At 35.5% G+C, this 14,995-nt stretch overlaps 1 protein-coding gene across 7 annotated transcripts; it reads right to left on the minus strand.

The window, feature by feature from the left end:
• Positions 1-932: 932 nt before the first annotated feature.
• On the minus strand, positions 933-14,727 carry LOC103501846 (protein FLX-like 1). Of its 7 annotated transcripts, none has more exons than XR_007822616.1 (8): positions 14,366-14,549; positions 14,082-14,272; positions 13,176-13,777; positions 12,897-13,063; positions 12,146-12,228; positions 10,388-10,555; positions 5,748-5,809; positions 933-1,435 (listed from the first exon to the last, which is right to left on the minus strand). XR_007822616.1 is itself a non-coding variant. In XM_017047595.2 (6 exons), the coding sequence occupies exons 3-6, from the start codon at positions 13,772-13,774 to the stop codon at positions 10,463-10,465; spliced, it is 942 nt and encodes a 313-aa protein (XP_016903084.1). In that variant the 5' UTR covers positions 13,775-13,777; positions 14,113-14,272; positions 14,366-14,549; the 3' UTR covers positions 10,194-10,462. The 7 variants fall into 7 exon arrangements, 3 of the variants coding, with proteins under 3 accessions (XP_016903084.1, XP_016903083.1, XP_008463789.1); XR_007822618.1 differs by having other exon boundaries at positions 5,748-5,812; XR_007822615.1 differs by lacking the exon at positions 14,082-14,272 and having other exon boundaries at positions 14,366-14,597.
• Between the last annotated feature and the right edge of the window lie 268 nt (positions 14,728-14,995).

Consider the following 14,995-nt stretch of genomic DNA (forward strand, 5'->3'; position numbering starts at 1 on the left):
TCTATATTTTAATATTTTAATATAATGAGGAAGAAGATTTGTTTTTTTCTTTTTTTCCATAAAACAATTTTTTAATCATGAATCAACCGGGAATCAAATATTCTACCTATAAAAATTCAAATCATAATAAGATGTTTATCGCAAACAAATGAACATAATTTTGATTACTAAAGGATAGTTTTCAAGGTTTGAGTAATAGGTTTTAGATGTCCAAGTCCCCAATTACTTAAACAAGGTAACCTAGTGAATTAGCTACCTGATTTATTAATAATACTATCCTTTTTAAGTGATTCAAATTCACTAAGAAACATGTTTTTCAAATTCACTAAGAAACATGTTTTCTGTATATTGCACCAATTAGGTTAGTGGTTTGATCTTTAAGATATGTTTCGAGTAAAGAACAATTTATTACGATCTTCGATTATTATAGTTTGGATTATAATGATATAGATTTGTGGTATAGATAGTTTTAGTATGAGAAGAAAATAGTAAATATTATAAAAAAAATAAAAAATATATGATGAAGGTCAAATAATAAATATGGTAGAATTTTGTTACTCAATTCTCACTTCTAAATGACTACTAGAAGAGACCAAATAAGTTATTAAAATTAAGGGATTTAGGCCACAAAAACCCGAAGAACTAAAATAGTTTGATCTTTTAGTTAAAAAGTGGTTTTAAATATTTAGAAAACATAAAAAGAAAAGAAAAATCAATGGACATAAACTGTTATTAAAAAAGAATACCTTATCTTCTGTAGTATATATATAATAATTAAAAAATAACTGGGATGAAAATTACACAAAGTGGCCCGGATGATGACATACTATCGATTGAATCATATCCTCTACGAAATATCTATTTTTCTGGTGGGTCAAAATTTATTTGATAATTTACCTACTGACAAATTTGTATTTTATGTCAATACACTCTTCAAAGTTAAATCCCGTATCTATTAGACACAAATTTGATGTTTACGAGTCTTTTAGACAAGAACCTTAGTAGTTCATACATTCATAAGTTCAAATAAGAATTCAGAGACGAGAAAACGTACAAAAATTTCTTGATCTGAGATGTTAGATACACTGATATTTGCCTGATGTGGGGTTGATTTACCCCAACTTTCAACAATTAACTTTTGATCCGCTGCTGTTAAATTCAACCAACTTCAAGCCAACAAAACTCCAGAGGGTTTTGGTTGAAGTTGAACTACTAAACTGTGACAGAACCCATTTTGTCGAGCAGCGAACACAGTTGAAGCCTGTTCGGATCTGTATGCCTGTTACATAGATGGATGTTCAAGAACCATAGGTCAACTTCGAATAGACGTCTCATTTTTCTCATACTGAAGCAAAGGGCGGAAGCCAAGCCACAAACTGCAGTGATTTCAGATGGAAGAATTGGGAGTTCAGCTTCCACTGCTTTTATATAGAATCTGAGAACAAATATCAACCAAGTTAAGATACAAACAGAAATGTAGGCAATATTGTCCACCAAGGCAATAAAAATCCGGAACACAGAAGATACACAGTAATAAGTTATATAACACAGAAGATACACAATGATAACTTCCAAAAATCTATGTTTCCTGAGAAAGTGAAATTTTGCACTGTTGAAAAATAGCAATACTTAACTACTCAAAACAATAATTTTAACCGAGTGCTTGCTATAAATAAATCAACTGCGCAGATTTTAAACCTGCAAAGGCTCGAATGAACGACTCTCTTAATTTCAAAAATTTTAGAAACAAATAATAATAAATAAATAATGAAACATGCAGAATTTACTTTTCCCGAAATATGGTTTTACAAAATGGAGAACTAAAAAGTATCAGGAAAAAAAACACGGTTCATGGACATCAATAACCGCAGTAGATATGCTTCAATTTGTATTCAAATTGTTTGTGTGCCTTCAGAGATCACTTATCTAACTCTACAGAAAACAGAGGCTTCCAGATGCACAAATTTCACCCAATCATAAGCCTAGACAACAGCATAGATAAAAGGAAGGGCCGTGGCTGATAGAATTGAAGTAACCCAAAACTAAAGTTTCTAAAATCCAGTTTGCCTTAATTGATGAAATAAAATTACGAAACCAAGGCACGAGTCATCTCCAAATTGATCTTAAGAATGTTTATGATCTTCATAAAACAACAAGGCTCACCATTTTGACGCCCTACTTCTTGGCTTGAAAAATACATAAAACAAAATCATCATAACCATCTGAGGATTGGGAATGCAAAGCACAAGAAGATACCTTCAAAACCTAGAGCAAGAAACAGTTTTCACAATCGACCATTGACATTGACTTTTTCAACAGCTGTTTTTCGATCATAGAGTTCAAGAGAAACATTACCTAAACAACTTTGGAGAAAGCATGCAAGGACTAGATAGTCATATTAAATCCCATATGAATATAACCGTCCAAACATCCCTCGACATAAATGAGGACTTCTGTTTTTGCTTGGGGGTTTTTCTATGAGCCCAAGGATAGAAGCGATGCTCAGTTTTGGATTCCCAATCTTTTGGTAAATTGTGGTTGCTTATCATTAAGACGAAGTCTTCTTCTTCACAGAGCCACAATGTTGTATCCTCTATAAGGATGTGGTTGAAGACCTTCAGTTTGCTTGTGCAATTTGGGGATAGTTTTGGGATAGATTTTCATTAGGACGTTTAGTGTCTGCTTGACTCAATTCAAGAGTGTATCTTCATGGAGGAGTCTCTTTATTCGCCCTTTCATGTAAGGGTTTTGGCATGTCAAGATTACGGCAATTTTAGGGCATTCTTGAGAGGAACTATAAAAGAATTTTAAGAAAAGTTGAGAACCCTCAGGACACTCGTAAAGTTTCAAATCTAACTATGAGACCTGGACACAAGGATTTCAATGATCAAACTTCTTATTTTGTATAGGATGCCCTTCTAGTTTGATGACCTGGAGAAATATCAAGGTATTTAAACCTAGTCTCAAACATTTCTAAGCACTTTCCAGACTTCAGCTTCCTCCCTATCCTAATGGGTAATAGCTAAATGATCGTAAAACGCGCCTACCAAACTTCTCTTTCAGACAATGATTCTGTGAGACTCCTAGATAAGGATAATTCGTATGTTTAGTAGGAAGCGCATTTTAGAAATTAGATATTAAGTTGGATAGGTTATTTTGCTACAAGTAGATGGAGAGGGGTTAGGGAAAGGTATGAAGAGTTTTGTAGTAGACTCCTTGAGTGGGAATTTGGGAAGAGTCTAACCCTCTCGAAAGGCTAGGGGTTACCTGTTCTTGTGATACCATAGCTTACATTTCAATATATTTTCATATGTTTTCATATTCGATTGTTCGAGTTGTATGTTCTTGAGTATTTCTTGTTAGGCCAGAATCCTACCGGTTTTATCCAAGGGTAAAATCAACTTCACAATAGGACATAATAAATATATTTTCCTCCATCCCAAACTTCTTTTTAAAGAAACTCGGGTGTGAATAAAAATACAAAAAAGACTCCCTCTTAGTGAACTAAAAGAAAGCACATTACTATGGAAAGACTCATAAGAGGAAGCATTGCTTTAAAGAAGTCTTCGCTTGCTTTCCAAAACCCAACGAAGTAACCCACATAGCCTTACATTCTCGATGGGACCCAACAATAAACAAATAGATGGTAGATCGGTTCCGCACCAGGTGTAGATAGATGGCTCAGTTTCTTTACAGACTTACAGACGATCATGTGTATTTAGCCCTCTGCCTCTCCTAGACCAGAGGACTAGACTTTTGTTTGGATAGTTGTCCTTCCAAATCATGTCAAGGAGGAAGTAGAGAGGGGTCATTCAACATCCATAAAAAGAGACAACTTTCCTTTTTAAAACTGTCAACTGTCACATTAGATAAGCACGCCTTTTTCAAAGGAACTCTTCCAATTTCAACTTAAATGCAATGCACCTTATCCCGTCCTCCATTCCATCCAGCCAAGCTAATATATAAATGGGCAACTTTTTCCCCTCGTGTTTATGACCACAGCAAAAGGTAGGGCAGAAGACTAGATGACCTTCTCCTCTTAAGGAGCCTTTATTCAGCAATGAAATCACTCCTACCAAACCATTTCTTAACCAACCCACCACATGAAGTCCCATGAAATTACAAACACCACAATGTAGAAAGCGTTCAATTTCGACAAACTAGACTGTTCTTTCATTTATCTCTGCAGAAACAAATGAATGTTGTGTACTACATCCAGCGACAAGATCTATGAGCCACTTTTTTTATGTACTTCATATCACTTGTGTATGAGATCTCGAACAGCCTTGCAAGCTTTCAAATTTAACCTATTTTGGAACCTTTCAAACTAAACACTTCCTAGATAAAGAGGGAGCAGCCCTTTCAAATTCAACCTTATATTAAAACCTCATGAACTAGACAAAGTGAACCACTCCTACAACCTTCACTTTAGATGGTTGCTCTTTTTCCAGGTTGTAGATCCCAGTCCATTAATTTGTCTCCTAGAATTAATTCATATGTACCCTTGATGATTGACCATGCCTCCTGTCTCCTCCCTGTACCACCTTTTCCCTCTCTTTTATGTGGAAGTCCAAAATCGAAAAGAAGATTTGGTTCTTTGCTTGGGTGTCTATGGAAGGATTGACACCAGAAGATTACCACTTGAGCTCTAATCACAAACTGCTGTATTTTCTATGGCTGCAGTATGACACAAAGGATCTTAATCGTTTCATGGTTGTGCTCTTTCTCTTCTGAACTTTCAAATCTTGAAATTCAAAGGTCTGCGGAAGTTATTCGGAATTGTTCTTTGCAAGCAAGGTCATGCTATATGGTGGACTAGCTTCATTGTCAGTCTCAATTTTATTTGGCTTAGGAGGAATACGATTTTTGAAAATAAAAATGAGGGATCTTTTTCTATCACCTATTGACCCAAAAGTTTAGGTAGTGAGTAAGGGTAAATTTAATTATATATCTAACACTCTCCCTCACTTGCAAGCATGCAACATAAAGAAGAGCCAAGCAAGTGTAGATTGATATTGATTGTGGAGGAAACAACATTGCAAGAACTTGAGTCTAGGATATCATGAAGCAATCTGTTCTCATATCATATTTAGCAATATGAGGTTCCATCTCAAAACCAATTGGTAATGAGAGAAGTGACTCATCCATCTTCTTATAAGGAGTGTGAGTCTCCTTGGTTTTTCCAAGGAGGGATTCTCAAAATCTAACACTTTTCAACATGCTTTTCTGCTCCCCCAATTTTTGTTTGGCCTTATTAGTGAGCCCTTCTTTTACTATTTTATTCCCTCAAGTTGTAGTTTGCTCCTCATCAAATTTGATAAATTTTTATTTTTTTATATTCGTGAGTGTTCGGGCCAGCTTACGTGCACCTTGACTAATCTCACGAGACAACCCGTCTAACCCTACAACATTTTGGTGTTAAGGAAATTCGTAGGAAATTAATTCTTAGATAGGTGGCCAGCATTGATTGAACTCAAATCCTCTTGGATAGTTATTGAGACTATGTCTTCTTTTCCATCACTAGGCCTACCCATGGTTCAAATTTGATAATATTAATAACATATTCATTTTTTTATACGAATAACAACAAATTCGCTTTAATAAGTAACAGCAATAAAGTTGTATTTTTCATGGTATATTACATGCAAAAAATGTATATCTTTCAAAAGAAGCAGTGATATCAAACTGCAAATACATTCATAATCAGATTGGAAACGGTTGAAGATAGCTTAAATAGATGCACCCACCTCAGTACAATCTGAAATCAGTTCACAGACATAGATGAAGCAGATAACGGAGGCCCACAAACCTGCTAGTGAAAGGAGCAAATGAAAATTTTACATTAGAAAATATGAAAAACAGAAAAATGCAAACCATAACAGACATCATTATAGGTTTCCAAGAAAATTGAACATAAAATCACCGAAGTACTAAAACATAACAAAATACTTGGAAGAAAAAATGAATGCTCATAATTCACACTGTTGTGGGACTGCTTCTCCAATAAGTTAAAAGGCAAGTTAAGCAACTAGTTTTCTTTTTAGGATACTATAGTGGGAAAAAGATGGAAAGTGGCAGCAGTACTATTGGATATCCTCCAGGGTCCTAAGAGCTAGAAAATTTACGAAACAATAAGTACCAAGCTATAAGCTAATTTAAATAAAAAGCTTCCCATCAGCATTTCAGGACAATAAACGCAGACCTACAGGCAATTTATTCCTAAAAGATTCATAACAGGGGTCAAACTATTCCAGAGGACTGCATAATATGGAAAAGAAGCAAATTCACAAAAGAGCATTAGCCTATCAACAAAGGGATCAGAGAAATGGCTGCTTCAAATATCTCTAACTACAAAACTGGGAAAAAGATCGTATTTACAGCCCAAAAAGATATCAATGCAGAAACTGCATTTGAAATTCAAATGACAAAGTTCCAAAATAGTAAAAAACGATTCTGAAGGATGCCAAGTAAAAAGTTGGCAGATTTGACCATTTTTAATGTTTTCTAACCAAACAAACGAGACGATTCTTCCAGCCTCTTCCTGCTGCTATAATCTGAAACGTCAAATTTTCCTTACAACCATGCAATTGTACTCCACCTTTAACCGTTCTAAATACTCCACTCCATTAGTTGGTAACTTGAATGAAGTAAAATTTTCATTTCCATAAACCATTCTACATATTCTAGCAGCAATGCCGTTCAGGATAGGAACAAGGTTTGTTCGTAACTATATAACTTAAACATCTCATTTATCAAAATATTATCTACATTGAAATCATTAATGTACCCGGATCTGATACTATTGTACATAAAACCCCTAATAAACCTACTATTGTACATAAAACCCCAAACCTACAATCTCAGGCACGATCATACAGGGAGATGGAAGGAAAGGAGAAAGATGCACATTGCACACAAAATCTCAATCAAGGGGTACCGATGTCCTACCAAAGGCAACGGCAGCAAAGTGAGAGTGCCATAAGGCAACAGGTGAGGACAAAGAAAACAGATCTAAGATTTCTACAAGGATGAGGAAGAGGAAGAGACTGGGATAATAGGTGATCACTTTTTTTTCAGAGAAAAAAGATAAACACTTACTTGACTGAAATTCACCATGTGGCTCCATTGTTGAACTGTCTTGGCAATGACCAGCCATTTCACGCAATATACAAGCTTTCTCTCAATTCTTTGCTGTAATTCTCTAGAGCAGATGAGAAACATAGAGCGTTTCCTTACGTTTCTGTAATTATTTTCTTTCTTTGTCCTAAAACCATGTGAGGACGAGACTTTTAATACCACCAGAAAAGTTTGAGATCCCCATATTTATACTTATCGTTCCTACTCACTTCACTTAATTAGCCCACTGCAGGATGATATGGTTGCAGTACATTACATGGGCTACAACCGAAATTCATACCTCGTGTTTGGAGTATACAGACCAGAAAATGAAATATTCTCTCCCATGTCATGAATGGAAGAGGCAAAAAATTAAGAGATAACATACATGTAACAAAGCCATACAATACAAAAATAGACCATATTAAATAGTGGAAAGTGTTGACAACAAACTCAAAGAAATACAAGCTCCTAAATGACAGGCCAACCAAATAAATAGAAGGGAAATCATTACCAAGAGGTCCAACAAAAATCCTGTGAATTTCACATTTAATGATGTAGGTTATAAGTAGAAGTTTGAAGACACAGATCTCATCGTTTCTTATTAAAGTTTGGATTCTAAAGCATAGAAATGTAACTATTCTTGTATTGAAGTCTGGACTAAGGCGTGGAAATCTAACTGGTAAGGAAAGATAGGACACAGACGACAGAAGATCAAAATGAGTGGAGCACACAAGATAGGCAAAGGAATGGCGAGTTTCAAATCATGTTACCTATTAACTATCACTACCATGTCCATTTTAGCAGGCCATTTCACATATTTAATGCCACTTTATACCTTTTCTTCAGAATATGGTACAATCCCTTCCCAAGGCACTCTACTCTCTAAATGGATTGAACAGATTACCAACCACATCCATATGTTCATGAATATGTATTAAACACAATAAAAGTTCTGAGTGTACAAGTGTCAATATCAGAGTTACAAAGACATTAAGTTAAGGCACAGTTCAAGAGGAAAAAAACATGTCCTTCATTCCATTCGAAATCATCCACACCTACTCTCTCTGTTTATGTGAAATCCGAATACTCGAAAGTTTCACCTTTTGACCACCAACAGAATAAAAAATAAGATAACTTCTCAACAAGACAATATATGATATTGTAGAAACTTGTGAGGTACTTAATACCCATAGGTGATTCTTCAAAAGGTTGAGAAGCAATCACCCCTCCACAAAATCCAACGGCCTTTGCATCTCTACTGAAATGCCAATCTTCCAACACATCTTAAAAAGAAAGTGGTGAATATCAAGAGAGAATTTTATTCAAATGAATAAAAAGTTATAAATACAAGAAGACAAGTACTCTATTTACAGAGTCGAAAAGTAAACTAATCCTAATCCTAATTTATAAAAAAAACTAATCATAATTATAATTAATAAAAGAAACTAATCCTAATCCTAATTAATAATTAGGAAAAGAAACTAATCCGAATCCTAATAAACCAAAGAAACTAGATCTGGATCCTGATAAATCAAAGAAACTAATCATAATCCTAATAAATTAAGGATTTGACCATAACACCCAAGCTACATCATCCGACGGGGATGGAAATAGATTTTAAAGCTAGAGGCTTCGGGGAAAAACTACATTATAGGAAGAATAGGAAGCAATATCAGTTAAAGAAAAAAACCTAACCAAAATAAAAGGATGAAATCTAGATCTAAAAATTGAACTAAAGAAATTATACTCCAACCATTGCATGTAAATTTGACTGTTGCCGACCTTTACTACACCAAATCAGTAAACAAATAAATGTAGCCAAATTCTTTCTAACCAGTAGATCAGAATGGAGAAATTACAGAACGAGATGGAGACAATGCAGCTCCTGCTTACTTGCACGCCATCAGTTGCAGAGACAACTTTTGCCCTAACTTCATAAATTACAACGGTGAGTAGTATGTCTTGCATGCACATTTCAAAGGTCTCCCACAGCGAGGAATTTATACATGTTTTTTAAATTTATTAGAACCAAGTAGAATGTCTTACATGCACCTAGTTAGTTTACTTTTTTTCCTTTTTTAATGAAGATCTAACCTATTGAGGAAAAAATGTAAATATGAGAGAATACAAGGGTATTATAAAACAAATAATAACTAAAAAAAGCCACAAAGAAAATCGTGCTTGATAAAGGGACTCCAATCAAGTAAAGACCTAACCAATAATTGCAAAAGGATTTCATCACTGACCTCCAAAGGGAATCACGGAATCCTAGCAAGGGACAAAACATCCCAGGGGTCACTCCTAACTCCTCTAAAGTTGGTTTATTATTATTTTTCAAACCATCATTTATTCTCTAAATTTTGGATGTTGAAAACAACTCCGATCATTTCTTGGCTTGTTTTCCTTGGGAGGGTTATCAAATTACTTTATCTAAAGAGCCACCATCTTTTTATTTGGCACCACAACCTGCATTTGTGCAAGGAACCCTTCAAAGACTGAAACTATCCTTTGTGGCTTTTTCCTTTTTACTCCCACGATATGGTGCTCATTGTGACATCCTTTTGGGTTTCCATGGGTTTGGGGTATGGCACATATTAACACGTGTCTTCAAGTTTGTATTTCTAAACCCTCTTGTAGTTGGCTTTAAGAAAACAATAACAAAGAACTAATAATATACTTGTTAGACATTAATCCGGCAATTTTACCAAAAGAGCACAAAGGAAGTCGAGGAAAAAAAAGGTTTCTAGACATCAATATGGTTACCCAATATCAAGATCACTTTTTAGTTACCAGGAAACTTTGTTTACTAGATACATAACATAATTAAACCCCAAGAAAAAGGGAAATCACCAATCCACCTCCAATATGTGGATCCACATCAAGAGAAAAGAGAGACTAAATCCCACGAGATAAGCAGGGAACTCAACCTAGCCTATCTAATTCTTAGAACTTCATCCTTGAAGCTGCTAAGTGAAATGCATAAGCAAATCTGCGCTCTCACACCAAAAAGAACTGCAATGCAGATTTGCAATTCAAAAAACTATGTGTACCTTCTGCAATGTACCAGAAAACCATATCAAAATGAAAATAAATATCACATCTGAAATGTGCAGAAAGGCATATACAGGGAAAATATATAATCTGAAACAAAAAGTAGCATACTGCATCAATGGGCCAAGCTAATTGTCTAACACAAGTACAACTTGGAAACTGTTAATAAGCAAACCTCCTAAAATGTTTATCACAAAACAACACATCAGATCCAGACCTAATTATCAGTGCTTTGTGATTTGAACCTCAATCCCTCTGCAAGAAACATCTTAGCAGGATATCATGCATCATTCTATCTATGTCCTTGAGCCCGTTGTATGTCATATGCACCCCAGGGAACAGATCCAGGTCCATACGGAGGATAACCTTCAGTACCAGACTGCACCTATAATTTACAGCAAAACCATAATACAACATTCAAAACAACGAAAAATATAGGAATCCAAGAAGAGACAGACAAATGGTACATGAGAAGTATGGCAAAGACCCCCAAAAACCGAACATGCTTGCATTGAATTGCAAATACTCCAAAAAGGCTTTGGGTGTATGAGTCAACTTTGTTTTATGACAAACCCTTTTTTGTTGAAACCTAGCTTTGAAGGAGCGTACATAAAGACAGTCCAATAAAATAGCAACCCCTTCTTCTGTTGTAAATAATAGCAGCACATGCTTGTAAATATTTTGGTTTTACTACTGCTTTGTTTGTCTTTCATTATTTTGTGAAGATTTAAAATGCTATACGCAAAAGAAATTAAGGTCCAGAGCCTAGGGTGAGGTGGAAAAGAATTGAAGAGGCTAAGAAGCACAGGCTAAACATGGACACTCACAAACTCAACATGACAATTTCTAAAAATGTAGGAGAAGGAACACATTCTCACAACCCCCCCCCCCCCCAATATATGTATGTATGTAAGATCAAGCCCAAAATTCATCAAAAAATTTATACCGAGTCACTGACTATTAAAATTAATAAAATTGAATTAGAATTGTAAAAGAAAAATAAAATATAGTAGCGTGGACCATAAATTAACAAACTATTTTACATTGACTTGTAAACACAACTAACTTTAGATATGAATTACTGTCTTATTAGCAAAAATAGGAGCAAAGGCTTGTAAATATCTTTGCTTTTACTTTTTGCTTCCTGTCCCTGGTTGAGGTTGGCCGATAGAAATAGGGAGGGAGAGAGGTTTGTGAGGTGTGGCACAAAATATATAAATAATCATATAATATTAACCAAATATAACTAAACAAAATTAAATTTAGATATAACCATCATGGGTTGGTCTAGTAGTAAAAAAAGGAGACATGGTCTCATAATTAAGAGGTCATGGTCATGGGTTCAATCTATGGTGGTCACCTATCTAGGAATTAATTCCTTACTAGTTTCTTGGACATCAAAATGTTGTAGGATCAGACAGGTTGTCCCATGAGATTAGACGAGGAGCAGACAAGCTAGCTCAAACACTCATGGATATTTTAAAAAATTAACTTTAGATATGAATTATTATCTTATTAGCAAATAATAGGAGCAAATGCTTGTAACTATCCTTGCTTTTCCTTTTGCTTTCTATCCCTAGTTGAGGTTGGCTGATAGAAATAGGGAGGGAGAGAGGTTTTGTGAGGTGTGGCAAAAAATATATAAATAATAATATAATATTAACCTGATATAACTAAAGAAAATTTAATAGTGTGAAGCTTAGATAACTATTATGCTTTGTATCTCATAGAAAAAATTAACTAATTAGATATGAATTACTGTTTGCCAATTTGAGAAATATCGAAAAAGTTCTGACTTTAAAAATGTATCCACGTTTTCATGGCTTTCATGATTTTTCAGAAATATTCATACATTCCAGAAAAATTGAATCAGACATTTTTTATCCGTGTTAGAACTTTTCTTCTTTCCCAGATGTACCGCACACAGAAGTATATACAACCAACAGCAGAAGTAATAAACAGGGTGAAAACTTACGGAGTTCAAGCCATAATTGGTAGAATATGGATTTCCCCCGTATCCAGCATCAGCATTGCCATAATTTGCTCCATATCCAGCAGCTAAATAAATTATTTAACAGGTTCAGGGAGAACATACAACAATGTGAACTACAGGATATTTCAATTAATGGGATTTGCACAGAACTCATCTAAGCTCTTCAATCAAAGAAGATCCCACTTTTCATCTACTTACCAGATTCTAGCTAGATTTAAGTGGGTGGGGTGGGCTATAATAATCCACTCCATGTTTGGAGCTCCAATAATAATAGTTGATATTTTCAAATATTATAACCTACAATTAACAAAAATATTATTATTCCAAATTCCTGTATGTTACAATGCTTACCATTTCCTACTTACCTTCTCATTCCCTCTTTATTATAGTGTTGATTATTTCCTACCTAAACTAACATAGTTTAGACCCCAAATACAAACTATTATAACCACTAAATAGTTTGCACCCCAAATACGGACTTTTATAACCTATAGACTATTATAACCCACATACTAAAAGAACAGTTGACTGTGATAAACAACTTAGTGCTCCACATACCCCTTAAGTTCATCTAGAATCAATCATCGAACTGAGTTTGTTGATTCCAAAAATGGGGTTTGACTATGAAAGTACAATGAATAAATTTGGACATTTTAAAGTACAAGTACTAATATGATCTTAGATTAAAACAGAGTAGCCATTAGGAACTTAAAACTCAAGAGAATGTGCATACCAGCATTTCCGCCAACAGCAGCAGAAGCATGAGCTCTCTTCTCTGCATTAGCAACCTCAGCTCTAAGTTTCTCCAATTCCCTAGCCATTGAAACCAGTTTCTTCTCCATAACCTGACCGTGTTCATAATTCTCCGCATATCCCTTCTTTTCATACTCAATTGCAACTCTTGATAAGCAAAAAATATACGTGCTAATTAGAATTACAAGATAGATATCCAACCCAAAAAAAACTCAATCGCCCATCGAAATTTACTATCCAAGAGACTGCCATAAAATACCTTGCACGATGTAATTCCTGCTTCACAGTTTCAATTTCTGCCCTCAAAGCAGGGACCTGCTGCAAATCTGCAGTGATTCTAGTTAGATCTTGTGTCATTGCTTGTACTTGCCCATTAAGCTCCTGCCTTGCAGCAGTTAATTCCTTGACATCAGAATGAACTTGAAGAAGCTCTGCTCGCATAGTCTCAACTCCTCGCATATCAACCTCTAGTCTTACTGACTTTTCATATAATTCTCTCATCTGAATGTCCCTCTCTGCATGTAAGGAATCGGCAACATGAGCCATGCGTTGCAACTCATGCTGGGCTGCTTCTAGTTCTTGCTTAAGCGCAACATGGGTTGCAGCTAGCCTCTGGTTGTCAAGAAGAAGACCTTGAATATCTTGATGTTGGGCAGCAAGACGCTCCTCGATTATTGCAGGGTGTGGAGGAAGAGACCCTGGATGCATCCCATACTGTGATTCCCTGATTTCCTCAAGAAGCACTGGATGTGGCAATGGCCCAAGACCTCTAGCAAAAGGAGGTTCACGAACTGGTGGTAGTCCACCATGAGGCAGACCATTTAGCGGGATGGGCGGTCCTCGATTTCTTCCAGACATAATCTAGGAAAGAAAACCCAAAAGAAAGACTTAACGAAATATCAACAAATTAATAAAACTAATTTTTGAAATAAATGTTCATAGACTACATGTAATCCTGCTTCTGAAAAGAAAAACCAAGCAGACAAAGTATTGACTTCTAACATCTCGAGACAAAAAACAACTAGCTATCCAACGATTTAGAGAATCTGCAAACGCATTTACGCCCAAGGAAATCCAAAAATCTTCGCGCCAGCACGAAATACTATGAATCAAACCCAAACCCCCAATTATATCGAATCAACAACAAACCCCTTAAAGAACGTACCGAAATATCCCAAAACCCAAAAACAAGTTACATTTCTATAGTAGGACTGAGTAACATAAACATCAAGAAGCCAGCTTTCTATCTACTGCCAGGAAAGCCACTCCATCCGAAGCAATCGGAATGTCAAGACACCAACGCAGAATTCGATAAGTCAAGCATTCTCGATCAGCTCAGCCATGTCGAATACGAAACTGAGGAAACATCGTTTAACACGAATGGGATTCATTCTACACGAATACAATGAACAATGAAACCACGAAATGGATCGAAATCCAAATACTAACCTTCCGGGAGAGGAGGAATCCGACGGAAAATGGATAAGTACGAAGGTAATACGAAATTGAGGGGATGGGAATTAGGGGATTATCATCCCGTCAATTGGATTGGGTGGAAAATAAAAACCCTAGTAGGGTTTCTTCTTCTTCTTTTTCCGCCCTTTCTTGCTTTTGTTCGATTTACCGCTTGTTTGGACACGAAGAAGTCAACTTAGTTGAATAAGTTTGACTCTTTAGACCTATCAAAGAAAACAAATTAATTGCAACCAAAGTTCCAAATTTTTTATATTCGTCTCCGTTACGGGCAGGGGTATTCAAACATAACCCACCCACCCACCCACCAAACTCCCACAATTGAATTGTTAGATTAAATTCCTGAGTTTGATTAGATTAGATTAGAAAATGTCTTTAATTAAAGGGCTGAGTGGGTATATAGCATTTGGCCCGATATATATTAAGGATATAGTAAAAAAAAAATTAAAAATTGTAAATATGGCAATTTTTAACAAAAAAGACGAAATTACCCCTACATATACACTAAGCCTCTAGAAGACGATTTCAAGAAGATTCTTCACGTTTTCCTCCTCTTTCTATTTTCTTCCACTTTCTTCGTACTCCCATTTAGTTTTTCGGTGCCAG

Source organism: Cucumis melo, chromosome 7 (genome assembly GCF_025177605.1).
Source record: "Cucumis melo cultivar AY chromosome 7, USDA_Cmelo_AY_1.0, whole genome shotgun sequence".
Lineage (NCBI taxonomy): Eukaryota > Viridiplantae > Streptophyta > Magnoliopsida > Cucurbitales > Cucurbitaceae > Cucumis > Cucumis melo.

Coding starts and splice junctions, on each gene's coding strand:
- LOC103501846 (XM_008465567.3), bottom strand. CDS start 13,774: ATGTCTGGAAGAAATCGAGGACCGCCCATCCCGCTAAATGGTCTGCCT. Junction 13,064..13,175: donor CAGGAATTACATCGTGCAAG/GTATTTTATGGC, acceptor TTGCTTATCAAG/AGTTGCAATTGAGTATGAAA. Junction 10,556..12,145: donor CCAATTATGGCTTGAACTCC/GTAAGTTTTCAC, acceptor TGTAAATTATAG/GTGCAGTCTGGTACTGAAGG.